The sequence below is a fragment of the Lissotriton vulgaris genome, chromosome 6, assembly GCF_964263255.1.
Source record: "Lissotriton vulgaris chromosome 6, aLisVul1.2, whole genome shotgun sequence".
NCBI lineage: Eukaryota > Metazoa > Chordata > Amphibia > Caudata > Salamandridae > Lissotriton > Lissotriton vulgaris.
This window is the reverse complement of record NC_141694.1, coordinates 1,567,170,317-1,567,197,759: the sequence shown is the minus strand read 5'-3', so window position 1 is coordinate 1,567,197,759 and position 27,443 is coordinate 1,567,170,317. Positions and strand designations below refer to the sequence as shown.

The window sequence follows — 27,443 nt, the reverse complement described above, 5'->3', positions numbered from 1 at the left end:
TTCCACCATTTCATATTATCAGATAGACAGTCATATGTACCAAGCCTGCAGCTTTGTGCCAAAGGAATTCATGCGGAGAAATCATTTCACAGAAAAAACAGAGAGCAACAATTAAACGGGTAGAGCAGGAAAACATATCAGTCGTGTTATAAAGGTGTACAGAGTAATTTTTTAAAAGAAAAGAAGAACGGCCTGGAGTGATCATTTCAGCACATAATGACAACATATGCGTGAGGGGTTTTGTGTTTCAAGTTAGGAAGATCCGCTCTAGATACACGGAGTGCACTGGGGATGACTTACGTTGTACGGCCCATTTGTGCAGCTGCATGAATGGGTAACTGCCAGCTCTCTTCATTGCAAAACAGGTTTGGGTCTGCCCCATGGGAAAGCAGCAGCTCTGCGCAACTGGCGTGGCCTTCCTGCGCTGTGATGAATAACGGCGTGGCCTTGTCCTTTGCTTGACAATTGACATTAGCCCCTGAAATAGAATAAAGCTCTTCACATTGAATCGACATTTGCATTCCTGCCACGCCAACATATATTGCACGGTTAATTATGCAGTGCGTGTCGCCATGAGATACTGGGTCTTAGTAGTCGACCTACGTTATTTTTTGCAACGTATAATTTATTTGCATTTGTTTTAAATCATGGTAATAGTGCAGCACATTAGTACGTGTTCCTAATGTATCCAATATTAGAGTAAAGTGGATCATTTGTTTTGCAAAACAATAAAAATGCTGGAAACCCACAAGATCTAGGCCGTTTTTTTCCTCTTGTAATGACAAACAGCTCTACTTCCCATCCTCAAAAGACAGAATTAATTACTTGTGGATTTGTTGAAAAATGCACATAAAACTGTCACAAAATGAACATGTATTTATACCAATATCAGGGATGCAAGCGGAGGTGGCACACAAGATTTAACCCATCGTTACCGCATACGAACTGCTTCTAAGTTGCGATGGGGTGACACCATACTTATGTATATGCCAGGCACCTCACCGTAAGTCAAATATGCTTTAATATAATTCACTTGTGTTAATGTGCTCAGCGTAGTACAGCGTTCGCTTCTAGACACGCCTCTGATGGTGAGTGCGACAGGAAAAGAAGGGGTGACTGGAGAGGCCCAAGGACTTGGCCGTAGCCTGTGAGTCCTTGAAACGCTCTAGAGCGTTGTCCGCTTTGTCGTTAAAAAGGCAACGGCCATCAAAGGGCATGTCCATTAGTGTACTATGGACAGTTAATCTCATCTAGGCGTAGGGACAAAGGGCTACTGACGTGGAAATCGTACTGCCCAGAGAGTCGGCTGTAACCAACCCACAATGGATGGCAAACTTTCCTGCATCCCTCCTGGCTGATCCCAAACCGGTCCCTGGATGCTTGTTTCCGTTCCAGGGAAGATATGGCTTGGCAGTTCGGGCTGGACTGTTCCCATGAGGCACAGGGTCAGACTGATTTGCATATGGCCATGTCTGAACTGGGGTGGCTGAGTGAGCTAAAGAATGGTGATGGATTAAACCCAGATTAGTTGACTGGGAGTGAGTGTTCGATTTGCTCCAATGCTTCGTCCATCATCCCCTTTTGTATCGCTTTCTTCGCCCTAAGTTGGCAGGGTATGCTCAGACGTGAGTCCCTTGCTCACTTGGCCACCGGATTCAAGATAGCCTGAGTGATGAAGATTATGAATCCGAAACCGGTCCCAGGATGCTTGTTTCCAGTCCAGGGAAGACAGGGCTTGGCAGTTCGGGCTGGACTGTTCCCATGAGGCACAGGGTCAGACTGATTTGAATATGGCCATGTCTGAACTGGGGTGGCTGAGTGAGCTAAAGAATGGTGATCGATTAAACCCAGATCAGTTGACTGGGAGTGAGTATTTGATTTGCTCAAACGCGCCGTCCATCATCCCCTTTTGTATCGCATCCCTCTTGGCGGCAATCTATAAACAGTCCCTGGCTAGCTACAAAGCAACCACTAAGAAGGAAAAATCTGACTATTTTATACATCAAATTAAAACACCTAAGCATTCCACTAAAGAACTCTTTCAAGTTATAAACAAACTTACCAAACCTCCTGAAAATAGAGGTAGTAACTACACTCTAGATTTTTGTGAGAAAATGGCCTCCCATTTTTTGTGATAAGGTCAAACAAATCTACAATCCATTTACTTTTCTTAGTATCATGATCACAACATCATCCTTACTCCCGCACCAGATTTCACCCTCGACCCTAAGTCTCTGGACAAAACCCTTCAACCCAAACATATAGCCATGTCTGAACTGGGGTGGCAGAGTGGGCTAAAGAACGGTGATGGATTAAATCCAGATCTTTTGACTGGGTGTGAGTGTTTGATTGATTCGGATGCTCCGACATCACCACCCCCTTTTGTACCGCTTTTAGCCACCAAAAGTGTGGTAGGGTTGGGGGCGTGGCTTGGGCGCCGATGGCGATGGTCGCCTGAGAGCTCGGCTCCGGGACTGAGCCCGTGATTATCCTGTAAATCGGAGGCTGCGGGGCACCCCAGACCCCGCATTCTGCTGAACGGCCCGACGGAGACCTGCCGGGGCCCTTGGCGCGGTCTGAACAAGGGGTGACCCAGTGGAAAATCGAAGTTTGCGGAGTTGCGGAGTGCGACCCAACATGGCGCCCGGACTTCATTGTCCCCCTGGCTGGATCTATTAGACTGGAGGGGCATCACCAGCGGCGGCACACCCCTGGCTCTGCCATCTCCCAGTGACCTGGGTTCTGGTTATCGGTCAGATCGGACTTATTTTTTAACAAGGATTGCACTCGGATGGGTGACTGGGCGGATGCCCACGCAATAGTGGATCCCGCACGCGGACGTCTGGAGTTCCCGGCGGTGGCCCCACTCACGACACCGCATTTAACTACCTTTTCTTGGCTGACCCACTTCCATGGGAGGCGCAACCCTCTGGCGCCGCAAATCGTCCGGTGGAGTTGGTGATCCTCACCCCGGGACCTTATCGGTCGCGCGGGCCTGCCCGACCTGGCGGCGATTGTCTCCGCCTCCTCCTCGGTGCCCTCGGACGACGGGGTGGTGGCGCGAGCCGAAGCGGAGAAGATCCAACAGGCCCTGGAGACGGAGATCTCCGGCACTCGACTTGAGGCACAGTAACCGGGAGAGTCATAACCGGAGCCTGCACTCGGAGACGCCTGTTCCTGGGCCAGCACGGAGTGCGCCCGGCGACATGGGGAAACCTAGAGGAGCTAAGGGGACTACCCCAGCCGCCTCAGACTCGGAGACCCAGGACAAAGAGGAACGTGGGGACCCGGAGAGTTCTGGTTGGTGCATCGATGCAACAGCAATTTGACCGCGTCTTGGAGGCGATAGCGACCACGCGCTCGGCCCTCCAGCAGGACATTGCCCAGGTAGCGACGAGCCTAGGTCTCCTTAGAGCGGACCACGGCAAACTTTCGGACCGGGTCAAGGAAGTGGAGAGCTCGGTGAAAACCTTGGAGCCGGCGCAGCGAACCTTGGCTGCGACTATGAAGGATGCTTTATCCCGGATTGCGGCCCTGGAGCAGAGAGCGGAGGATGCGGAAGGCCGCAACAGGAAGAACAACATCCGTGTGGTGGGCCTGCCGGAAAAGATTGAGGATGGCGACATGGTGGCATACTTGGAGGCCTGGCTCCGTGACACGGTGGCCCCGGAGGGTCTATCCTCCTTCTACACCCTGGAGCGTGCCCATAGAGTCCCGGCGAGGCCGCCGCAGCAGGGACGTGCCCCGAGACCAGTGGTGGCGCGGTTATTGCATTTTAGGGACAGAGACTTCATCCTCAATGCCGCCAGACATAATGGTCCATTCAAAGTGGTGAACAGCCAGGTGAACATCTTCCCAGATTACACCTACGAAACTCAACGCAGACGGTTTTCCTTCCTGGCGGTCAAGCGCGAGCTCAGGAGCGAGGGCATCCAGTACTCGCTCCTCTATCCTGCAAGGCTCCGCATAATTGTCGATGACAAAACTCAATTCTTTGATACCCCGGAGGATGTCTGTGCCTGGCTCGAACTTTATAGAGCAGGGAAAGATGGCTTTGGCTCCTCATCCCAGCAGACGGCGGAGCCGGAGCAGAGACGGCGATCCAGGAGGATTCGGAGTCGCCGTGGCCGCTCGGGGGGGCCCTCAACTGCAGAGACATCGACGGAGCGGAGGGGAGTGCTGGAGGTGTTATCTGTGCTATCTGGCTCACGGGACGATGCCATTGAGGAGGAAGCAGACCCTGGTGACGAGGGGGCACCAACGGACTCCGAGGAATCGGTGACTGATAGCGTCCATACACCGGTAATTACACCGAAATCGGTGGAAGACCTTCTGGATGGACAAGGGTGATGGGGTGAGCTACTTCATTTTGGGAGGGGGCCCGGCAGGGGGGTGGCGGATGCCGACAATTGACGCTGACTCCCGGGGCAGGGAGGGTGGGGTGCACTGTTTTTGCCCCGAGGGGTTTTTGGCACTGCTTTGGGCCTGCTTTAGTCCTGGTAGCCTGAGCGTCGAGGGCCCACTGCCTCCGCCCGGCCCGCACCTGGCCCTTAAGGCCTTCCTACGGTGGCGACCGCAGGATTAGTGGGGGTTAGTGGGTTGTCAGAGGGTATGGTTTGGATGGGAACTAGATGGTGCTATTTGGGTCCTGTTCTGGGGGGGGTGGATGGGGGTATGGTTCATTCTTGGGTTGTTCAGTTTTGGTTGGGGAAAATGGCCGCCATCAGTGCTGGGATGATTGCTATCCTTTCTTTGTTGGGACCCAGATGGGGAGACTTTGCGAGAACGATATGGGACAATGGCTGATGTTGCTAATCTGAAATGTGTTACTTGGAACGTGCGGGGGCTTCATACTATGTCCAGGCGCCACAAAGTCCACCCTTATTTAGTGCGTAGGGGGGTGCAAATGGCGCTGCTGCAGGAGACTCATCTGAACAAGGCGGAAGGGGCGGCGCTACAGCGTAGGTGGAGGGGGCAGGTCTTTTGCACTTCGTACTCCGCGTATGCCAGAGGGGCGCTGATTTGGGTTAGAGCTGGGGTTCCCTTCCAGGTCACGAAAACAGTGATAGATCCAGAGGGGCGTTATGTGGCTATCTCGGGCACTTTGGGAGGGAGGGACTTAAACGTCTGCTGTGTGTACGCTCCTAATATAGACCAAACTGCCTTCCTTTCCAGGTTATCGGGCTCGTTGGCCCACTTCTTCTCCGGGCCCCTTCTGCTCGGGGGAGATTTCAACTCAGTAGTGGATGTAGACACTGACCGCTCGCATCCACCCCTTCCCGATTCTCCGGTCCGTCGCATGGCTAAGGGTCGTAGGGACTGGCAGACCCACTGGGGTCTAACGGATATCTGGAGAGCGCACCACCCCACATCTAGGGACTATTCCTACTTTTCGAGCCTCCATGAGTTGCATGTTAGACTGGACGGATTTCTTGGCTCGCCCGAACTGGTTTCGGCAGCGGTCCGATCTGAATATTTGTCCAGAACCATATCAGACCATAACCCCCTCCTGCTGGACCTTCGTTGGTTCCCCGGGGCGCCTGCGGTGCCCACCTGGAAATTACGGCCTGAGATCCTTGAGGACAGTGTTTTCAGGGCGGACCTGCGTGACAAGGTCTCGGAGTACTTTGCGTCCAACTGTGGCACCGCGAGCACGAGAGCGTTAGAGTGGGACGCTTTTAAGGTGGTGGTGAGGGGTTACTGTATTTCTAAAAAGGTAGGCATGAGGCGAGTTATCCTCGCCGACCTAGATGCAGCGGACCGGAAACTCCGTGAGCTGGAAATTCGCACCCCGGGCGCCCTGAATTACAGGTACGCACGGCGGAGGCGAAGGAGGCGGTGGAAGTCGAACGGCTTCGCTGTTTTGACTACAAGGCCTATACGGTTCGGTCCATCGCAGAGGGGGATAGATCGAGCGCGTTGCTGGCATGGCTGGCCAACCCTACGCGTCAGTCCTCATTGACGACATCTATGCGCAAGGCAGACGGAACCGAGGTGTACACTCAGCCTGAGATTCTGAGCTGCTACCGGCAATATTACGAACGGTTGTACTGCAGTCGCTCAGCCAGAGACCCTGACCTGCTCGATAATTATTTACGGCCACTGGAGCTCCGAACAGTGGAGCAGGACGTGGCGAAAGCCCTGGGGTCCGACATAGAACTAGGAGAGATCCGTAGCGCCATTAAAAGGATGGCGAGGAATAAGACCCCGGGCCTGGACGGCCTTCCTGTGGAGTTTTATGCAGCTTATGCTGACCTCCTAGCCCCTAGGTTATTGGTAGTCTACAGAGAGGCGAAGAGGCTCGGGCGACTCCCGAGCTCGATGTGCGAGGCGTTGGTGGTTCCACTCCTCAAACCCGGAAGGGACCCATCCGACCCGGGGTCTTACCGTCCCTTGTCAATGCTAACGGTTGACTATAAAATACTGAGCAGTATCCTGGCCTCGAGGCTGCTGGGACACATGAGCTCCCTGGTGCATGAGGACCAAGCTGGTTTTATCCCTAGGCGTAACACGACCATGAACATTCGCAGGTTGTTCCGCTTGCTAGGGGAGCCGCTTGTGGATGCCCCGTGCCCGGTTGTCTTATCGGTAGACCTAGAGAAGGCTTTTGATAGCCTGGAATGGGACTACCTTTGCACTGTGCTACGGAGGTTCGGCCTCGGTGAGGGCTTCGTCAGGTGGACCACGGTTCTCTATGCCTCTGCATCGGCCAGGGTTCGGGCGGGACCACTGATTTCCTCACAATATCCGGTGGAAAGGGGCACGAGGCAGGGATGTTCGCTATCCCCACTTCTCTTTGCGCTGGCGGTGGAGCCACTCGCGCTGCATCTCCGATCGGGAGCCCATTATACGGGCCTTTGGACTCCTTCGGGCCCGCACTATATTTCGCTGTATGCAGACGACCTGCTGCTCTTCCTAGAGAACCCGCTCGCCGCCCTACATGGAGCTGCGACGGCGCTCACGGAGTTTGGGGAGGTCTCGGGCCTCCGGGTGAATTGGACTAAGACCTGTCTTTTCCCGGTTCGCAAGGGCAGCCCCGCCCCTACTCTAAGTAGGGAGATTAGATGGGAACCCGACTGCTTTAAGTACCTGGGGGTGTACGTCTATCACGAACCATCCGACCTCCTCGATGGGAACATTGCCCGCAGCACCCGAGCACTTCGAGGCTGTATGGACTTCTGGGCCACGCTACCGCTCTCAGTGGCAGGGCGGATCGCTCTGCTTAAATTGGTGGCGCTTCCCCGGTTGTTATATTATTTCCGGACACTACCGATTTGGGTCCCACCGGCCACGTTTCGACTGCTACGATCAATAATAGTCGGATTCCTCTGGGGCTCGGGCCGCCGACGGGTGGCCCTTAAGACCCTGATGAGGCCGAAGGATGAGGGTGGGCTTGCGGTGCCGGACTTTGAAAAGTATTATTTAGCGGCACAGCTCCAGACCTTCACCCAGGAGATCGCCCGGGAATTCCGGGGCCCAGAAGACAGAAGGGGGACGGGTATGGCCATGCATGTTCTCTCCTTCATAGCGCTGCGACAACGTTTGGCCCTACGGGACTTGTCGCTGGAGGAGCGGACCGTTCGCCTGTGTTGGAACCGAGCACACGCCCGGGGCCATCTGAAAACACCGTATGCGCCCGAAATACCTTTGGGGATGCTGACGGCCTTCCCCCATGGCGGCGATTGGTCACGATTGGCGAACTGGGAGGACGCCGGCTTACAGCTAGTAGGGGACCTGTATGAGGACGGGACGCTCTTGCCCTTTCAGGAGCTCATTGATCGCTTCGAGATCCCCCGCGGCGACTTTCTGCTGCACTCGGCCCTTGTCCGAGCGATCCAGGCGCACTGGAAAAGCGGGCAGGAGGAACCCACTTTATCTCCGGTGTGCCAATACGTGATGATGTCTGCGGGCACGGTGAAGGCGGTCACTTGCCTTTACGGTAGACTGATCAACGAGGGGCTGGCTCCCCTCACTACATTGAGAAATCGCTGGGAGGAGGACATTGGCAAGGAGATCCCGGAGACGACCTGGTCCCAGCTGGTGCGGCGAGCCTGGAAGGGCACACGCCACGCCCGCTTTCAACTGGTCCACTATTACGTGCTCCATAGAGCATATCTGACCCCGGTGAAAATCAGGCGATATTTTGCTACGAATTCGGCGGACTGCCCCAGGTGCCCGGCCCAGGAGGCGGACCTTCTCCACATGCTGTGGGCCTGCCCGGGATTGTCATCCTACTGGGTGGAAGTCGGGAAGACCCTGGAGGAGGTGACGGGGAGGTCCTTATCGTTTGACGCGGCGGTGGGACTCCTGCACTGGTTCCCTCATACCCCCAAGAATAAAATATCCAGCAAATTCATCGATTTAGGGCTACTCCTTGCTAAACGAGAGGTGACCAGGAACTGGAAGGCACGAGTTGGTCCGACAGGAAGCCGATGGCACAGCGAACTCTTGAAGTGGGCGGCGGGGGAGAGCACGCTAAGATACCAGCTAGCTTGGAGGCAGCGTAATGAGAAGGCGCAGGAGGCAGCGCTGGAGTGGGAAACGTTAGTGCAGGCCCTTAGGGATTATTGCGCCCCCAGCGACTCTGAAGGTGAGGAAGCGGCTCGCCCCATGTCCCAATAAACGATTGCACTTTCAGACATGTTGCTTTCCCCATGGGTCCCTTAGCAGATCCTGTTGCGGTTGTTACCGGGCGCTGATGGCGGGGTTGGGTAGGGTTTTCTTTGGTTTGTAGCGTTTTGAGGGTGGGGTTTTTCTTTCTGGGTTTATAGGCTTGTTTGGAAAAGCAGATGACGGACAGTGGATCATCCGGACCAGCTTCGACATCCTTTTGAGCCCCCATTGAATTTCGCCGCCCGACCCCAGGGTTGTGGGCCGAATGGCTGTGTAAGAAACTTACGGCGGAGGGACGGAGGGTTGTATCTCATTGATTTTGCTTGTGCTATACTGCTGGTCGATTATGTAACGATTTACTGATTCCTGCAATAAAAATATATTTAAAAAAAAAAAAAAAAAAATAAGTGTGGCAGGATTTGCTCAGACGTGAGTCCCTTGCTCACTTTGCCACTGGATTCAAGCAAGCCGGGCTGAAGACGGCTGGAATGCCAGAAACCAGTCCTCGAAAGCTTGTTTCCAGTCCAGGGAAGACATGGCTTGGCAGTTCCAGCTGAACTGTTCCCATGAGGCACAGGGTCAGACTGATTTGCATATAGCCATGTCTGAACTGGGGTGGCAGAGTGGGCTAAAGAACGGTGATGGATTAAACCCAGATCTTTTGACTGGGTGCGAGTGTTTGATTGATTTGGATGCTCCGTCCATCACCACCCCCTTTTGTACCGCTTGAAGATGACCACAGCAAATATCTAGACAAACTTTTTTTAGTTAACGAGGTGTTTAGGGTCATTGCTGGTATGCCAGCGTGCAAAGACCCAGGTGTGAAAGGCCCGACCACTGCATTCTATACAGAATATTCTTGTCTGTTCACCCCGCAGTGTATGAGGAGTCTCTTACCGCCAGTGCATTGCCTCCCTTGCTGCGAGAACTGCCAATAGTTACAATTCTTAAGCTGACAAGGACCCTCAGCGTTGTGAATCATATCGCTCTTTGTCCATGTCAAGACCAGAATTGGCGAACATCGGAGCACCATAAGAAGCAGAAAAAACACCACCAAAATGTCCAATCATTTTCTCGAGGCATAACGCACCACTAATGACACGCGCTGGGTCATCATAGAGGCTCTGGATCCAAACATGCCTAACATCCAACACCAACTTTTACAGAAAGAACAGAGATGGATCTATCGCCTATCCAGCCATAAGACAGACCTCAATGATAATATTCCTTGGAAAGGCCACAGCAGAGCATAACGACATGCAACTGTAAACATCCCCACCAACCTGACCACCTGTCATTTGCAATGATAACATGTACGCCTCCGGTAATATAAGGACATGAACACAAGAGCTTGCAACTACCAGACACAATGCACCATACGCATTTGGATCTATACAAAGGATGCAATCTTTCAACCAACAGGCAACACCTGCGAGATTACTATCCCGGAATATTGACACTTAAACTGATGCATCTAATAACCTATCTGTTGAATATACCCTCCTGTGGTATAAACCGTCTTCCCAGACTTGTCCTGGATTTATGAAAAATCCTACTAACTCCTTAAATCTAATACCTAGGTGTGGGCTGGGATTGAATGGACCACTTTCCAAGAGGCCGCTGATTTGACCGACCGAGCCGGAGCAAAAGTCCTTCATCATTGCTGCTTACCTAACCACATGCCGAGTCATGCCCAACCAGGACATGCCTCGCAGCACGTAACGGGTCCGGTTTACTTCCTACATAAGCTGCTCCATTCGTGAACCGAAAACCTTTGGGGGGCATACCTCAGTGACCAGACCAGCACAGCTCCAATGCCCCAGCACTCCCCTCTGCCGCCGCAAGCCCAGACCAGCGGCCGCAGTGCGAGGGGGGCATGGTCGACCCAGGAACTACAGTACCCAGACGCCCTAGTGGCGGAACACACCGCCACACGGATTTCCGGCGCCAGGAGGCGCTTCTAAAGGACTCCAGTACTAGTGGAGCGGGGGGAACCGAAAACCTTTGGGGGGCATACCTTAGTGACCAGACCAGCACAGCTCCAACGCCCAAGCGCTCCCCTCCGCCGCCGCAAGCCCAGACCAGCGGCCGCAGTGCGAGGGGGCGTGGTCGACCCAGGAACTACAGTACCCAGACGCCCTAGCGGCGGAACACGCCGCCACGCGGATTTCCGGCGCCAGGAGGCGCTTCTAAAGGACTCCAGTACCCGCGTCGCGGGATCGCGTGCGGGTCGGCAAAGGGCGAAGCCCGGGCAAAGGGCGGGCCCTCTGTGGCCCTCAGAGGCCTGAGGAGGACGGGCCACCCCATTTGATCCTTGCCTCATGCTCACTGGAAAAGGAAGGTAATATGTACTAACCAATCAAAGTGACTGACATTATATACTCTACGGTATCCTCTACTGGGCTACGTTCTGACCTCTCCGTTGTTTGGCTATTAGAGTACGTGCACTGCCTGCACAGGCACCTGTCATTGTCATATCATATATATATTCAGAAAGCTAATTATATCATGACTGACAAAGGGCTTCACATAAATAATATCCTTCAGGGGGGGGCAACGGAAGGGGACATTGGACAACTATCTAATCAGGACCACATAGGCAATCGAGTCCGTAATAGAGAGGGTAGAACTAAGTCTCCCCGTAGAACACACATCCAGCCCCCATTCTTCTATGGCGCTACCAGACCAAATCCAAACCTTGACTTTACTGGAGGAATTAAATCTGCTTTGTAAAACTGTGTATACCAACGTTGAAAATGGGAATGAGCAAACAAATACACCTGCATGTGCAATGAGAAACACTAGTCCCTAGCCTAGCATTACATCCCAACTAAATGCAAGCCATCTTGGTACTCCCCTTCTATTAACATCTACAGATACTATCCAACAGTCAGCAAACATCCAGGCCCCCTTTCTTAACAGAAAGCGCAAAGGTCCTAAACAGAGGGGAAAGTTAGCTAAAAAACAAAGATTGTATCTAAGACCCCTTACGGCCATTAGTAATACCCTAAAAACATCTGAGGTATGTCCAATTCTGGATTCTCCTGCATCCATTACACCATCCGACTTACTGGCCCAGATTGAACTCATGGTCAGGACTTTAATATCCCCATTGGAAAAAAGAATTGAGGTAATAGGGGAAAAGCTCACAACCATAGAGGAAACCATCAGGGCAAACCTAACACTCACAAAAAGAATGGAAGGAAATAAGCAAGTTGAGACCCTAGTCACCTCTGCACAAAGTAATACCGCACAAATTTATGCACTTGCCCCCAAAACATCCAAAACATTAGTCATACCAAACGCCCTAATAGCCCAGAGTCCAGCCATTAGAGAAGGGCCGACCAACCCACTCACGCCGACAGAGGGGAAGTCCCACAACTATGGCAACATGCAAAGAAAGGTTACACATATAGATCTACCGCCGGAGGCGGCTCCTTTTGTGTACATCCTCTCGGGCGTGCCTGAACTCACCAATAGCAAAATTGAAAGACCAGCGGATCTGGAAAACAAGGTGTCTTTCTGGCTGACCAAGAATAGACCCCTACCACCCAATATAGATGGAACGATTTTAAATGTCAGAAGGGTAGGGTGGTTGGGATCTATCCCCAAGGACATACCGGGAGACCTGGTTTTGGTCAATTTTAGGGACACCCGAGTTATCAAATATCTGCGATGTTGGCAGCCACAAATGGGCGATGGCCCAATTGGAACATGGGAATTGTGTGACTTTTACCCTAGAAATACATACTTGCCCCCTGCAAGATCATATGCACAAAATAATTTCGGCATGGGTAGCAGAGGCCCTGGATCTAGTAAGCACATAATACCCACCCATAATCGATTTGCTTTATTCCAAGGTATAGACCTGGTGCACTGACTTGTTAAATCCGATTTCAGAAGGGTTTTCGCAAATAATTGAAACTGATTACGATTCACACTAAGTCTGGAGATGGTCTTTACCAAAGTAACCACTTATGTATCTTGCTCTTTTATACTCTCTGAAGCTTATCTGTCTTATTTCAAAATGTGTCACCGTAAAAGTCATACAACACTACTTCTAAATCGGCTGATTTAATTGAAATTGAAATGATCACGCTTTTACCAAAGCGGCTAGGGTTTGTTTATGATGAATTGTAAAAACGATTTTATTAGTATAATGAATTGTTGTTAACCTTGTACAAATAGTGACCACGTAATGAACATATTTGCTGTTTGCTTTTAATGTGTTTTTATCTTGTATGCTTTTATGAATTTTTTACTGAATTCGAATAAAACTTGTTGAACTGAACTGACACCCAGCACCAGCCGGGACTACGAGAGACCGAGTCAGGTTTGCAGCGGAGGGGTCTCTAAGACCATGTAAGGCTTTGCGTGCTCCAATTGTGCCACCACATAGAGCCCGCAACTAACTATTGTGCTTAATACAACAATTGTTTGGACTTTCAGATCCGATTCTTGGACGATCAACCATCCCCCAGATATTCTGCCTAATATCCCCATACATTGTAATTTTAAGAAACTCTTGTGCATGTTTATTTAGTTTATTACAGTTTTTAATAGTTCCTTACAATCCTCTGATATCGATCGCAGGAGCACTAAGTCACATCACTGCATGTACAGACTCCTGCTCACTGCGCGTAATGGGCCCAGGACCACTAGTCAATGCACAAGTGGCCCACACATACGACACCGGGCTTCAATTAGTACAGCCCATAGACTGCACAGGGTGTCTACGCTATCCTCTGCGGGGGTTAGTAAGTGCCTCAGTCATAACCATTGAGTGGCGCTTAGCACTTCCATTTAAACGTGCACTCACCATCCAATCACCCATGTTCTATTCAATACTGATGCAGCATGCATAGAATCTATTGCATGTCGCCACAAGCATGGGCAACACGCCAATCACTGTAGTAGTCATAGAGACAATGACTACAGCACATCCTTATTGCCACTAAGGTTGCATTTTATGTTGCGATAGACTATATGTCTTGTCATGTCTTCTTCCGTGCCTTACAGGTATTTTTTCAAGTGCCATTGAGTATACCGACACTTACACCACAGACCTTAGCGCGTGTGTAGGTATCACATCAGGTTTCACGTGGCACCCTTCACCTTTGCCACTCACTCACCTGGTCCTGAAGAAAGCCCTTCCACTTGTTTAACAGACTGAAACATGTAGACCGCCACACATAGTCAACTTACGGCAATAACTCCTGAATAGTTGCACTACACATATTGTTTTTTAACCATATCCTGAGCCGCCATTATTAAAGTTAGACGCAAGGATTCTCAGATATATTTTTAACTGCTAAAAAATCACTTCAGATCACATTTATGCACAACACCTGGTCCACTGTAATCAGGTGTCGTAGCACAACCGGGAGGCAATCGGCCGCCCGGTTGGGACCCCAATGATGAAGCATGACACCAACCAGGGTGGTGTGTGAGGGGTCTTTTAAGAACACCTAATGGGTCCATGGTCACACTACATACAGTGATCTAACTATGTACACATAGTGGGTCCGTCCACATTGTTTAAGTTTTGTGTAAATATATGGCACAGTGCTATAATGTGGAGTGTATTCATGTTGCATGGAATAAAATGTAATTATGTGACGTGTAATTATGTGGTACTGAGTGGTATTATTTGGAGTGTATTTATGTTGCATTGAGTAGAGTGTCATTATGTGGCGTGTAATTATGTGGCACAGTGGTTTTATGTGGAGTGTATTTATGTTGCAATGAATAAAGAGTAATTATGTGACGTGTAATTGTGTGGTACTGAGTAGTATTATGTTGAGTGTATTTATGTTGCATTGAGTAGAGTGTACATATGCAGCGTGTCCCACAGCCCAAATGCTTTTACATGGAACCTGTAGGATTGCGAGGGGAGTCAGGCGCATAACAAGCCTCTTTTGTTTAACGTGCATTTCCTCCTTCTCAAAGTCGTGTTACAAAAAAGCATTTTGTATCAATGCACACTAAAGACTTTTAATCCATAAGTGCAGAATTTAGCTGCTTGTTTCAGCCTGGAAGGAAACACTTAGAGTAAATATTACAGAGACTGTGATACTGTCCAGCGACAAAGTTATAATTCGTGCAGCAGGTGCAGTGGGACCTAGTGAAGTAGTGTGGCTCACTGGTTAGAGGCGGCAGACCCGAGAGCAGAAACGGCCCGGGACCAGGGTTCGATTCCCGGCGCGGCAGGTTTCTGGACCAGGGTCAGCGGACTCGATAATTCTCTCGCCTCGGTGCCCACTCTGATCAGCGATCACACTCGGCAACTCTGGGCATTAGCTTGCCTCATCTTCACTAACGGCCCCACCAGACCGCCGGGGATGCCTGGTCTCACCCTGGAGATACCCATTAAGGGACCATCTCTCAGGGAAGCCAGGAAGGGTTTCGCAGCGGTCGAAGCGCCTTGGGACCCTACGGGTAAGTAGTGCGCTATATAAATGCCTATACATTACATTACATTACCTAGTTAAGGATTGTGAGGGGTGCATAGCAAAAAAATTTTGACTACCTTTAACTAACAAACCTGAGCTGGGAAGGAAATGCAAGGTGCCATTATATTACTTGGATTACGGGCCAACGGTCAGTAATTGAATGTGAAACAAACCAACCCCATATGCTTTCCCCATCGCTCTCGTCCCTTGCATGCAGGGACTCGTGTGTGGCACACTGGGAGCTGCTACATAAGGGTCATAAAAGATCCACACCCCAACATTACCTTAAAAATAAAAGCCGCCTTCGAAAGATCTATCCGAGCATTGAAGTACACAACATGAAGAAAACAACAATCAGCCAAACCAATGAGTTGCGCCTTATAGTTCACTGTAGGTCTATTTACTATGCAAAGGCTGTGCAGCATCTTAAAAAATGTAAAAAAAGGAAAACAAAAAAATCACAATGATGATGCAGCTGCTGATCCAGTTCACGCCATTTTAAACGTGTGCATGTGCGTTGTGAAGTTGAGTGCACACGATCCACCAAGCATGCAGGAGCCTACTGAATAACGCAGGCACCATTTTAATTTTTTTATTGACCAACTTAAGATGGTAGAAAAAAAATGAACATTTGAGTGTGCAAAAGTGATTTTATTGTATTGGAGCGCCTGGAAGCAAATGGCAGCTACTAGACATTCCAATCATTTTTAGCCAAACTGTGCAGAACGGCTAAGGGAAATAAGCGTGGTCGGGAAAGTCAAAGTGACCGTGCTGGGTTATTTAGTAACCTGATCCAGGGAGGAATGCTGCTGGCACAATGCCCGCCACTCCTCCCTCCCGAGACCCCTACGCCATGGGAGTGAAAGTTTTGAGGAAAGGTGAGATATGCACTCGTCTTTGGTCATAGGCAGTGCTTTCATTAGTGAAAGCCACACGCAAAGGCCAATGGAATGTGTGAGAGGAGGCCGACGCACACAGAGAAGTCTTTTGGAAGCTGGAGTGATTCCAAGAGGCCCTCTCCCAGAGCAACGCATGGGCGCTGTCTGTTACACATTGGTTTACCCAATAAAACATAAAAACAAAGGCCAAAGAAAGGGGTTCGGAATAGTAAAGTAACGTGCATGCTAAAAACACACAACATTTACCCTAGTGTGCCAAAATCACAAACAGTGTCTTACAATTAGAAATGACTCGAGTTACATCAGTCTCTGCAGACAGGCATTTTGGAAAGTAAATTGCTCGGCCCAATCAAATACAAGATTTGTTAACAATTGTGCTAACTTGTGTATAAAATTGCATTTTCTAAATAAAACTGGACACTCTTTCCTTTACATTGGCATATTCTGAACTTGCTGATTTAAAGAAAGCTGGTGGGTATATACATTGTTAAGAGCAGAGAAATTCAGTGCAAATTGAAATTAAGGATGTAAAGAAATTATAGTTTAAAATAGAGAGCGTAAAAAAGATGATCGCTTCAAATGGGATAATAGTTCATTAAGAGGTACTGGTATGTGTTCCGGACTACTGACAACAAATGACACTTGCATTATTGTGGAAACAATATGTTATTTGTTTTTTCCTCCTCATTCTCCACCCTGATTGCTCTATTATATCCTAGAGAGGGCGACACACTGCCTCAGTACACTGGATAAATAGGCGTATAGAAAAGTTAACCTTCGCCTATCAGTGATGTCAGAACCTCAGGATTTTTATTAGAAGACCTTTAGGGAGCTGCCTTACTGGGCATATATCCAAGCAACCACAACAAGGCGCAACCTGATGTGTCAGGATATGCCTGCAAAAAGGAAGGGCAGTGTAATCATCAGATAGGGGAAAAAAAAAAAACATCCGTCGCCTCACTGTTGCCCCCACTTCAAAAGATTCAAAAAAGGCTCTTTTATTTTGGTTACCCGATCTCGTTAGGTCTAGTCTAGAAACTTGCAATACTTATGCTTGCCAGTCAATGAATCAATCAATCAATCAAAGCATTTATATAGCGCACTACTCACCCAGAGGGTCTCAAGGCGCTTCGGTGGAGGGTCCGCTACTGCTCGAACAGCCAGGTCTTGAGTTGCTTCCTGAAGGCGAGGTGGTCCTGGGTCAGGCGGAGGTGGGTCGGGAGGGAGTTCCATGTCTTGGCGGCGAGGTAGGAGAAGGACCGTCCCCCTGTGGTGGCTCTTCGGATGCGGGGGACGGCGGCGAGGGCATGGCCGGTCGATCGAAGCTGGCGTTTGGGAGCGTAGAAGTTGAGGCGGCTGTTGAGGTATCCTGGGCCTTGGTTGTGTAGGGCTTTGGTGCGTGGGTGAGGAGTCGGAAGGTGATTCTCTTGTTGACCGGGAGCCAGTGCAGGTCTCTCATGTGTCCGGAGATGTGGCTGCGACGGGGGATGTCCAGGATGAGTCGTGCTGAGGCGTTCTGGATCCGCTGGAGTCTCTTCTGGAGTTTGGCGGTGGTTCCGGCATAAAGGGAGTTGCCGTAGTCCAGACGGCTGGTGACGAGGGCCTGGGTGACCGTCTTCCTGGTCTCGGTGGGGATCCACCGGAAGATCTTACGTAGCATGCGCAGGATGTTGAAGCACGACGAGGAGACGGCATTGACTTGTCTGGTCATGGAGAGGGAGGAGTCCAGGATGAAGCCCAGGTTGCGTGCGTGGTCTGTTGGTTTGGGTGCGCTGCCTAGGGCGGGGGGCCACCAGGAGTCGTCCCAGGCGGAGGGTGAGGATCCCAGGATGAGGACTTCCGTCTTGTCCGAGTTCAGTTTCAGGCGGCTGTTCTTCATCCATTCGGCTACCTCTTTCATCCCTTAGTGAAGGTTGACTCTGGCGGTGGCGGGGTCGTTGGTGAGGGAGAGAATCAGCTGGGTGTCGTCGGCGTAGGAGATGATGTTGAGGTTGTGGTGGCGTGCGATGTCTGCGAGGGGGCTCATGTAGAGGTTGAAGAGGGTTGGACTGAGCGAGGAGCCTTGAGGAACGCCGCAGATGACTTCGGTGGCTTCAGATCTGAACAGGGGGAGGGGGACTCTCTGTGTCCTTCCGGCGAGGAAGGAGATGATCCACTCCAGTGCCTTCTCCTGGATTCCGACGTTGCTGAGTTGCTGCACTAGTGTACGGTGGCAGACAGTGTCGAAGGCCGCGGAGAGGTCTAGGAGGATGAGGGCTGCTGTTTCTCCGTTGTCAAGCAGTGCTCGGATGTCATCGGTGGCTGCGATCAGGGCGGTCTCGGTGCTGTGGTTGGCCCGGAAGCCAGACTGCGAGACGTCGAGGGATCCGTTCGTCTCGAGGAAGGCGGCCAGCTGCTTGTTGACGGTCTTCTCGATGACTTTTGCAGTCAAGAAAAGAAGGTGGTGTAGAGTCCTTCCATTTTTTGCAGACTTCTCTCCTGGCCAGGAGGATGGTATAGAAAAGAAGATATTTAGCAGGGCCTATAACACCCTCCATTGCTAGTGAGGGATTGATTGTAATAGGGCGGCCAAGCGAAATTGTCAATAGTCTGCTTATAGAGTCCCAAAAGGGAGACAGGGATTGACAATCAAAAAACATATGTAGATCCGATGTAGCTATTGCCCCACACTGCATATATGATACTGGTGAGTCTTTTGAGAATTTTTAAAGCCTCTGTGGTGAATAATAGGCCCTGTCTAGGGTGAAGAGGTGATTCCTTCGGAGCCATGCTGGTTTGACAGTGTCCCACAGTATTTTACAGAAGTTAAGCCACAGGCTTCTCACATCCTGGTCCAGGAAGGAACTCCCCAAAGCTTATCTGCAAGCTGAAATTCGCCATCAACCTCCTCTAGAATTGCATGGTACCAAAAAGAGATTTCCTTTCTTGCTGTGATTTTGTTACTGAGCTGGAACTCAAGATGGCTACCTCCCCAACTGGGAATCTACTCTGGGTGGTTGTCTGTAACTGAGCCCAGCTAGCCATCTGTAGGTATTTAAACCTGGAGAGGTTAGAACCAACCCTTTCCCTGAGAGATTCCCATGAAATAAGAACCTCATCTACAAACAAATCTCCCCAAACATCCACACCAGCCTCTCTCAAGGGCAAAACCAGACTGTCCTTAAGCCACCCCGGGCCCCCAGGTGAATCCCACAGAGGTGCCATACTAGAGAAATACCCTAGCATTACAGAGCTACGCAACTTGGCCCATGTTCTAGCTATGCCCTGTAAAACCTTTATTTTTATTTTTTTTTAATTTGGGATCCCCAAATTTCAACAAAAAACCCTCCTGTGATAGGTTTGCCCCACTAAGCATGGCCCTAAACATACAGCCAACCCCTATGTTAGTAGGCATCTTCAGTAGCATGCGAAAGCGGGTACGTTGGAATGCCCATGCATACAACTGAAGACCCGGAGCGGCTAGAACTCCCTTTTCTCTTCGGCGCCTACGTTTTTACCAGGCAATCCTAGGTATATGGTAAGCCCAAATAAATACTGCAACTTAAATAGAGAAGAAGGTTCAAAATAAAGAGGAATAGTATTAAAAACAAAAGTAATTCTGGGTAAGATAGACATTTTTATTAGATTTACCGTTCCCAAGATGGAAGACTATGAACTCATAAGTTTTCGACAGTCCTTCACTACTACGGAAAGATTGGTTTCAGCTATTTTACTGACATCCTGGACAATATTAATGCCAAGATACCTCATTTTTAAACTAGGCTGCACCTCTACCAAAGAGTCCTCGATGTTCCAAGCCAGGATCTCTGTTTTAGAGGCATTCATTTCATAGCCAGAGATTGCACCAAAATCCTGGGTAAATGTAATCACCGAGGGAAGGGCTGTATGCAATTCTGAAGAAAAGATCAAGATGTTGTCCGCATAAAGGGCCACCTTCCTCTCCCACTCCCTGTACCTGAAGGGCTCGATGTTAAAATCATCCCTCAGCCGTTGGGCAAAAGGTTCAATATATAGGTCGAACAGGAGAGGGGAGAGTGGGCAGCCCTGACGCGTTCCCCTTGTGAGGTTAAACGGGTCAGACAAATCTCCATTCACCAAAAGACAAGCCGAGGGATTCTGGTATAACAACCTCACCGCTCGACAAAATATTTTCTCCAATATTAAACTTGCCTATGACCCCCGACAGGTATGACCAATGAACCCTGTCAAAGGACTTAGTAGCGTCGAGCGTCAGGACAGCCAGGGGAGGGATTCAGTGGATGCAATATCAATAGCCCCTATCAAGTCATAAGTCAGTTCAAAAAGCTGTCGACCTTTAACGAAGCCCCTCTGGTCCTAGTGCAAGATGTCACATGCAACCATCCCCAGTCTACTGGCCATAATAGAGGTAAAGATTTTATAGTCAACGTTAAGGATAGAAATCGGCCTATAAGACCCGCAATTAGATGCAGGTTTACCAGGTTTAAAATCAAGGTTATGGATGCATTATCCCACGAGGCTGGGGGAGATACCCCTTCCTGAAGAATCTGGTTGAATAAGATAGGTAAGATAGGAAAAAATTCTTCCCCCAAAACCATGTAAATTTCAGAGGGAAGACAATCAGGGCCTGCCGCCTTCCCCTTCTTACTACTCTTAATGACTGCATTGACCTCATCCTGCGAGATCACCCAATCCAGACAGGCACGTTGTTCCAAGGTCAACAAGGGCAGTGATATCTCATTTAGCCAGTCCTCAATACTATCCAAGTCAATGCATTTATCCTCCTTATAGATGTCCTGGAAGAACAGCTTAAAAGTCCTCCGAATATCTTCATCCGATGTATATACCACGCTATCCTGAGTGATTGAGCCAATATTATTTTGTACCTGATCAGTCTTGGCTTTCCAGGATAGAAGTCTACCTGCACCTTCCCCATACTCAAAATGAGCGATTTTACTTGCTTCCCACCTGTGAAGTACAGGTGTATTCAACACTGAATCCAACTGCCCCTTCACTCGCATTAACTTGTTCTGTAACTCCTGTAAAAATTGAGCCGAGGCATCAGAGTGCAAGTCTATTTCCCTTTGCAATTTTACAATTTCAGCCTCAATAGTAGATACCTCCTCTCTATATAGTTCCCTCATATAGGTAGCTTTGCTGGTTATTTGGCCCCTTAGGAAGGCCTTATAGGAGTCCCAAACACAACCTAATGAGGCCGACCCAAAGTTCACTTTCATGAACCACTCAGTCTCACTCACCAGGGAAGAGATCTCCTCATCTTCCAACAGAAACGAGTGATCAAATGACCAAATTCTGGGGGAAGCTTGGGCAATACCTTCCAATTCAAAGCATACAGCGGAATGGTCTGACAGGTGTGAGGGAAGGTAGGAGATGTTTTTTACTGCGCTCTTCAGAGTCTGACTGATCAAGATAAAATCGATCCTTGATTAATGATGATGATATTTATGATTGCGAAATGACACACCTAACTGTTACACTGATCTTAGTCTCCATATATCTAAATAGGCGTATTGTTTCATAACATCCAATAAGAAGGCCCTGGGTTTAGAAAGGACTCATCAATAATGAGAAATTTCATTTTCTTCAACACTCTTGAAACTTCACAACAAGCTTCTCCAGATAGCTTGTGGTATTTAAATTTGTTTTCATGCTCTACTGGTAGCATTAATAAACAATGTAAAGTAATTCCTTTAATATTGTGTGCTGCCAACCCAGTTGGAGCAGTGACAACACAAGACAAATGCGACTCAGTTGTAGACAAGTTGTAATTACTTTAATTAAAAAACGTTTTCCTGTTCCAGCTTGTCCACACACATACATTTGGATATGTTGAAATGATGAGCAAGAGCACCGTTTCTTTTCATGAAGTAATCCATGGTCAATCTGTTCTCTCACTTGCTCATATATTTGTTCCTGCTCAACATTTAGTTGTTCTTCCAAGTTTCCTAAGTTTGTTACATCTTCTTGAGCTTGATGCATTGCTGTTTCCACCTCTTCCATAGCTTCATTTTGAACAATTGGTTCTCCTAGTGGATCCTGACTCAATGGAGCAGAAGTTTGACTGTCTTGAGAACTGTCTTTAGCAATCTCAGCTCAATTGTAGCTTCTTGTTCAATTTCGTCCTTCAACATTTTCACATAATTAGCAAAAACAGGACATTCTATAGTATCTTTACTTGCTTTGAACGAATCTTCATAGCTCTCAAAATCTTCAAGTAATTCCAATTCTGAACGCCACGGCTTAAAAAGTTGCAAAAGAGCTAAATAGTAAAATTCCCTTTTGTCAGGAGTTTCGCAACTCAGTTTACGGTGATTAATCAAATGTCCTTTTCTTTTTTTTAACAAACATCCTTCTGAACCAATCACGGCATATATACTATTATTGATGTTTTCTGTGATATTCCGTTTAAAAATATAGTTTTGCAGCACTTCATAGGGACAACTGTTCTCCAGATGATGACTTCTATTTGGATAATATGTATCCAACGTCTTTGTTTTCACAATATCTGTACTTTCTGGCTCTTTTTCAGCTAAATATTCAATTTCTTGCACATATTTAAGTACTCGATTTCGTGTTGCAGCAAGACCTAGACTCACCCAAATGATTCTTCTAGATTTGGAGTTTAGACTTGCAGATGATAAGTGATCCGAGCATTTATACGCTCCAATTTCTCCATGAGATAACATCTTCAAACTGTAACTATAAAATTTCTTACTTAAGCTCTTCTCGTGGGAAATCTCTTCCCACATTTCCTTCAATTCCGTCTTTTCTGATTTTGTTATGTAGGACGTTACATATCGAGCAACAGCAATAGAATTATCGCAACGTACTGAATATCCATGTTAGCATTCCACATGGACAAAATGACTGGGTTGTAGTCATTTATGTATTTTGACTCTTCATTTCTTCTTAAGCTGTAGGTATTTTTGGGAGACTTTCTTGTGATAGTATGTCACAAAGATGACATAAAACTGTTCACTCTTCCTTTCAATATTACAGGACGTGGAAATCTGAAACTACTTTGGTGTAGAATTTGTCCTTAGATTTGTACTTTCGACGACAGTATTTCCCACAACGATGGCTTTAGAATCGTAAGACTTGCTGTCTTAAGTCCTTTTCTTCTGTACGTTTGGGTATATCACATGTAGCATATTCTTCAATAAAAGACAACACAGTATCATCGGAGTCTGTTCCAAATTTGGGAGTCCATATTAGCACATGTATGTGAGGAGCACCTCTCGCATGATACTCCTTTCTCCAAAAGAAATCCAGAACCTCTCCAAGAGGAGGATTTTTTTATTGGTGATAAAAGACATCATAGCTTCAAATCTATGATTGAAATACCTGCATACATTAACTGGATCCAAAGAGCACAATTCTCCAGGTGTCTTGTATACAAGATTTACTATATTTGGATTTGCCTCTCGAACAAATTGAAGTAAATCATCCCAAGCATATTCAGCACAGCTTAGAGTAAGGAACCATGTAGGAGTTCCTAAGTTCCTTAGCATACATTTAAGTTCTCCATGACGACGGTACCAGTACTCATTAGTCCCACACGGACATGCCATGAGATTAATTAGCTGAGATTCCAAAACATTATCTTTCTGCTGTACTTTATCCATAAATTCCTTTGCCGAAACATTTTGCAGATGTACACCTGTTTTCAATATATGGTTCACTGCGAGAAAGTCCAGACAAGTCACTCTCAAATAAAAGATGAAACAAATACGGAATACATTGTCGAGATCTTGGATCTTCTGCATACAATCTTGATGTCCGGTATTAAGATGCAGGAATCTGCACAGGCCGGTCATCATATCGTCCTCCTTTTCCTGTTGGAAACAACGAGCTTCCAAGCTTTCTTCCCATACACTAATGGGACTTCCCTGTGCTTCTTTTATTTGGAATAATTCTACAGTATTCCCCATCACTTCTTTGGAATGAAGGAGTAGTTTCTTACCTGTAACTCCAGTTCTGTAGTAGGGGTATCTCTGTTATAGTCATAGTCTAGTGAATAGTCGCTCTCATGTGCGGGGACCCCGGAGCGATCAAAAATAATCTCTTAAATTGTCTTCTGTGCAGTCCTGCATAGACACTTAAGAGAGAATTAAAGACAAATAATCCAGCCTATACCTGCAAGGTTACACTGTCCAGTACTTCAACTAGAAATGCAAAGGATATTCCACCAATATCAATTTCAGCACAGTCTGCCAAAGTTTCACCATAGAGACACTTCCCCCTTCACAAAATCTTTGAATTGATAGAGAGAAAGGGATGGACAGACAAGCCCCCCATAGGCTGCTATTATGTGGCTTAAAAAGGGATACCGTGCCTTTAAGGAAACTTTCCAGAACTCTCGGTATCCCAGAATGCACAGCAACTCCCTCCACTTTCAGTTCTTTTTGGAGTTGTATAAAGCTAGACCTGTAGCATTCAGTATTTTATTCTTTTATCCACCGGGGAGGAGGGTGGGCGCTTATGACTATAACAGAGATACCCCTACTAAAGAACTGGAGTTACAGGTAAGAAACTACTCCTTCTGTAGTAGGGGATCTCTGTGTATAGTCATAATCTAGTGAATAGAATGGCAAGGCCAACCCAACAACAAACCAGCGGTGGAGAAAAAGATAACACCACTCCTGTAAAAACAGATTTCTTAACGAAGCCTGCCCAACCTGAGCATCTGCTCTGGCATCAGAGTCCGGAAAGTAATGCTTAGCAAAGGTATGGACCAACTTCCACGTGGCAGCCCTGCAGATGTCTGCAATGGGAACATTACGGAGCAACGCTGTTGTAGTCGCTTTGCCCCTGGGGGAATGAGCCTTAGGCTTACCCCCTAAGGTCTTATTAGCCTTTTGATAACATAACTGTATACAGGACACAATCCACCTAGAGATGGACTGTTAAGAGGTAGCAAGACCAGTCCTGACCGACCCATAGTTAATAAACAATTGGTCTGCCCTACAAATATCTTTGGTTTTATCCAGATAGAATTTCAACACCCTTCTGACATCCAGGGAATGAAAAGACCTTTCCGCTGGAGTGGAAGGATTCTGAAAAAACGTAGGTAAAGTTATAGTCTGATTAATATGAAAATCAGAAATCACCTTAGAAAGGAACTTAGAACGAGTATGCATCACAACCGTAGCAGCATGAAATACAGTATAAGGTTCCTGGCAACACAATGCCTGAATTTCACTCACCCTGCGGGCCGATGTAATGGCCACGAGGAACGCCGCCTTCCAGGACAGGTGCTGCAGCGAAGCCTTATGAATAGGTTCAAAAGGTTCCTTCATCAGCCTGGATAGCACCACATTCAGCTCCCACGAAGGCGAAGGAAGCCGAACAGGAGGAAACACTTTCTTCAAGCCTTCCAAGAAATCGTTTATCACAAGAATCTGGAAGAAGGATGTCTGTGAAGGGCATTTCCTGTAAGCAGTCAGCGCAGCGAGATGAACCTTAATAGAATGGAAGTTAAGGCCAGACTGCGCCAAATGCAAGAGGTATGGAAGGATGACATCTTCCTTGCATGTCGTCGGATCATAGTTCTTGGATGTGCACCAGATGCAGAACCTCTTCCACTTGTAAGCATAGGAAGTCCTAGTGGAAGGCCGCTTGGCCTCCTTCAGTATGTCCATACAATCTTCAGGAAGATTCAAATGGCCATCTCAGGAGCCATGCCGCCAAACTCAAAGACGAGAGGTTGGGGTGCACCATCTGCCCCCCGGACTTCGTGAGAAGGTCCGGCACGGCAGCCTTATGTGAGGAAGGAGAGACCGGTGAAGCTGGTCCGTGAACCACCACTGTCTGGGCCATTCCGGAGCGTTGAGGATCATCCGCGCCCCAGACTGGGACAGCTTGATGAGCACCGCCGGAATCAGGGGAATGGGCGGAAAAGCGTACAGAAAGCTGTTCGACCAGTTGGTCCATAACGCATTCCCCAGAGTACCCTGCTGGTAATACCTGGATGCGAAGTCTCAGCATTTGCTGGTGTCGGCGGTGGCGAACAGATCCACGTCTGGAGTGCCCCACCTGGAGAAGACGTCTCCGAGCACTTCGTCGTTTATGACCCACTCGTGGTTTTCCTGGATCAGTCTGCTGAGTGTGTCCGCTTGAGCATTCTGCACACCTGGCAGATGGGTAACCGTTATCGTCGCCTGCGCTTCCTGTGACAGTGTGCACCATCTCGAGCCCCCCTGCTTGTTGAGGTAATACATTGTGGTCATATTGTCCATCCGTACAAGCAGAGTCGGTCTGGAAGGACGGATGAAAATCCTTCAGTGCCAAGTGAACAGCTCTGGGTTCCAGGAAATTGATGTGGTACATGGACTCCGTCGGGGACCATGTTCCTTGGATCTGTAACTGTCCGGAATGCGCTCCCCAGCCGTGGAGAGAGGCATCCGTCACAATAGTTTGAGTGGGAATGTCCTTGTGGAACGGAATCCTCTTGAGGAGGTTCTCCGCTGAACACCACCATCTCAGGGACGCTGAGCGTGCAGAGACAGTGATATCCTGTCGTCCCAGTTCCCTCGCCTCTGGTCCCACTGATCCTCCATACATTCCTGCAGCGGCCGCATGTGTAGGCGTGCATGTGGAGTGAGGAAGATACAAAAGTCCATCGAGCCCAGTAGAGAAGACACCGTCCTCACTGTCATAGATTGAAAAGTGATGAGAGCCTGAGCCTTCCGAAGGATCGATAAGTGTCTTTCCTCCGAAGGAGACACACCTTGCTGACAGCGTATTGATGGAGGCTCCCAAGTACTGTAGGCACTGGATCGGAGTCGGGACAGACTTGGACATTTTTATGTGCAACCCCAGCTGGCTCAACAGAACAGCTGTCCTATTGAAGTGCAGTTGCGCATCCTGGAGGTTGGAAGCTTTGATCAACCAGTCGTCCAGGTACGGGTAAACAAACACCTTGTTCTTTCTCAGAATTGCCGCCACCACTGCCATGCCCTTTAAAAAAGTCCTGGGCGCTGACTTCAGTCCAAACGGTAGTACGGTGTATTGATAGTGATTGGCACAGACTTGGAAGCGCAGGAACCTCCGGTGTTTCCGTGCAATGGGCACATGGAAGTACGCATCCTGCAGATCTATTGTGCAAAGCCAATCTCCCCTTTGCAGCTGAGGGTAAATCTGGTGCAAAGACAGCATGCAAAACTTCTCCCTGCGTATCCATTTGTTTGCTTGTCGCAAATCCAGAACGGGCCTGAACTCGTTCTTGTCTTTCTTGCGTACCAGAAATAAGTGTGAGTAGAGACCCCTTCCCCTTTGAGACAGGGACGTCTTCTATCACCCTTTTTCTTAACAGGGTATCGGCCTCTGCCTGGAGCTTGCGCAGTTGGAACTGCAAGCAAACCGGTGGAATCGCTGGAGGCGGGCTGAGAAAACGAAGACTGTATCCATTGCAAACAATATTCAGCACCCACTTGTCCTGAGTAATTTTTCTCCACTCTGCCAAGTAATTTTGTATGCT

At 48.6% G+C, this 27,443-nt stretch overlaps 1 protein-coding gene across 4 annotated transcripts in view; it reads right to left on the bottom strand.

The window, feature by feature from the left end:
• Nucleotides 1-27,443, bottom strand: part of ASB3 (ankyrin repeat and SOCS box containing 3) — a 404,583-nt gene that overhangs the window by 130,001 nt on the left and 247,139 nt on the right. For all 4 annotated transcript variants that reach the window (XM_086927737.1, XM_086927738.1, XM_086927740.1 and 1 more), the window contains exon 7: nucleotides 301-478. In XM_086927737.1, coding sequence (XP_086783863.1) covers nucleotides 301-478 — 178 coding nt within the window. The remainder of the gene's footprint in view (nucleotides 1-300; nucleotides 479-27,443) is intronic.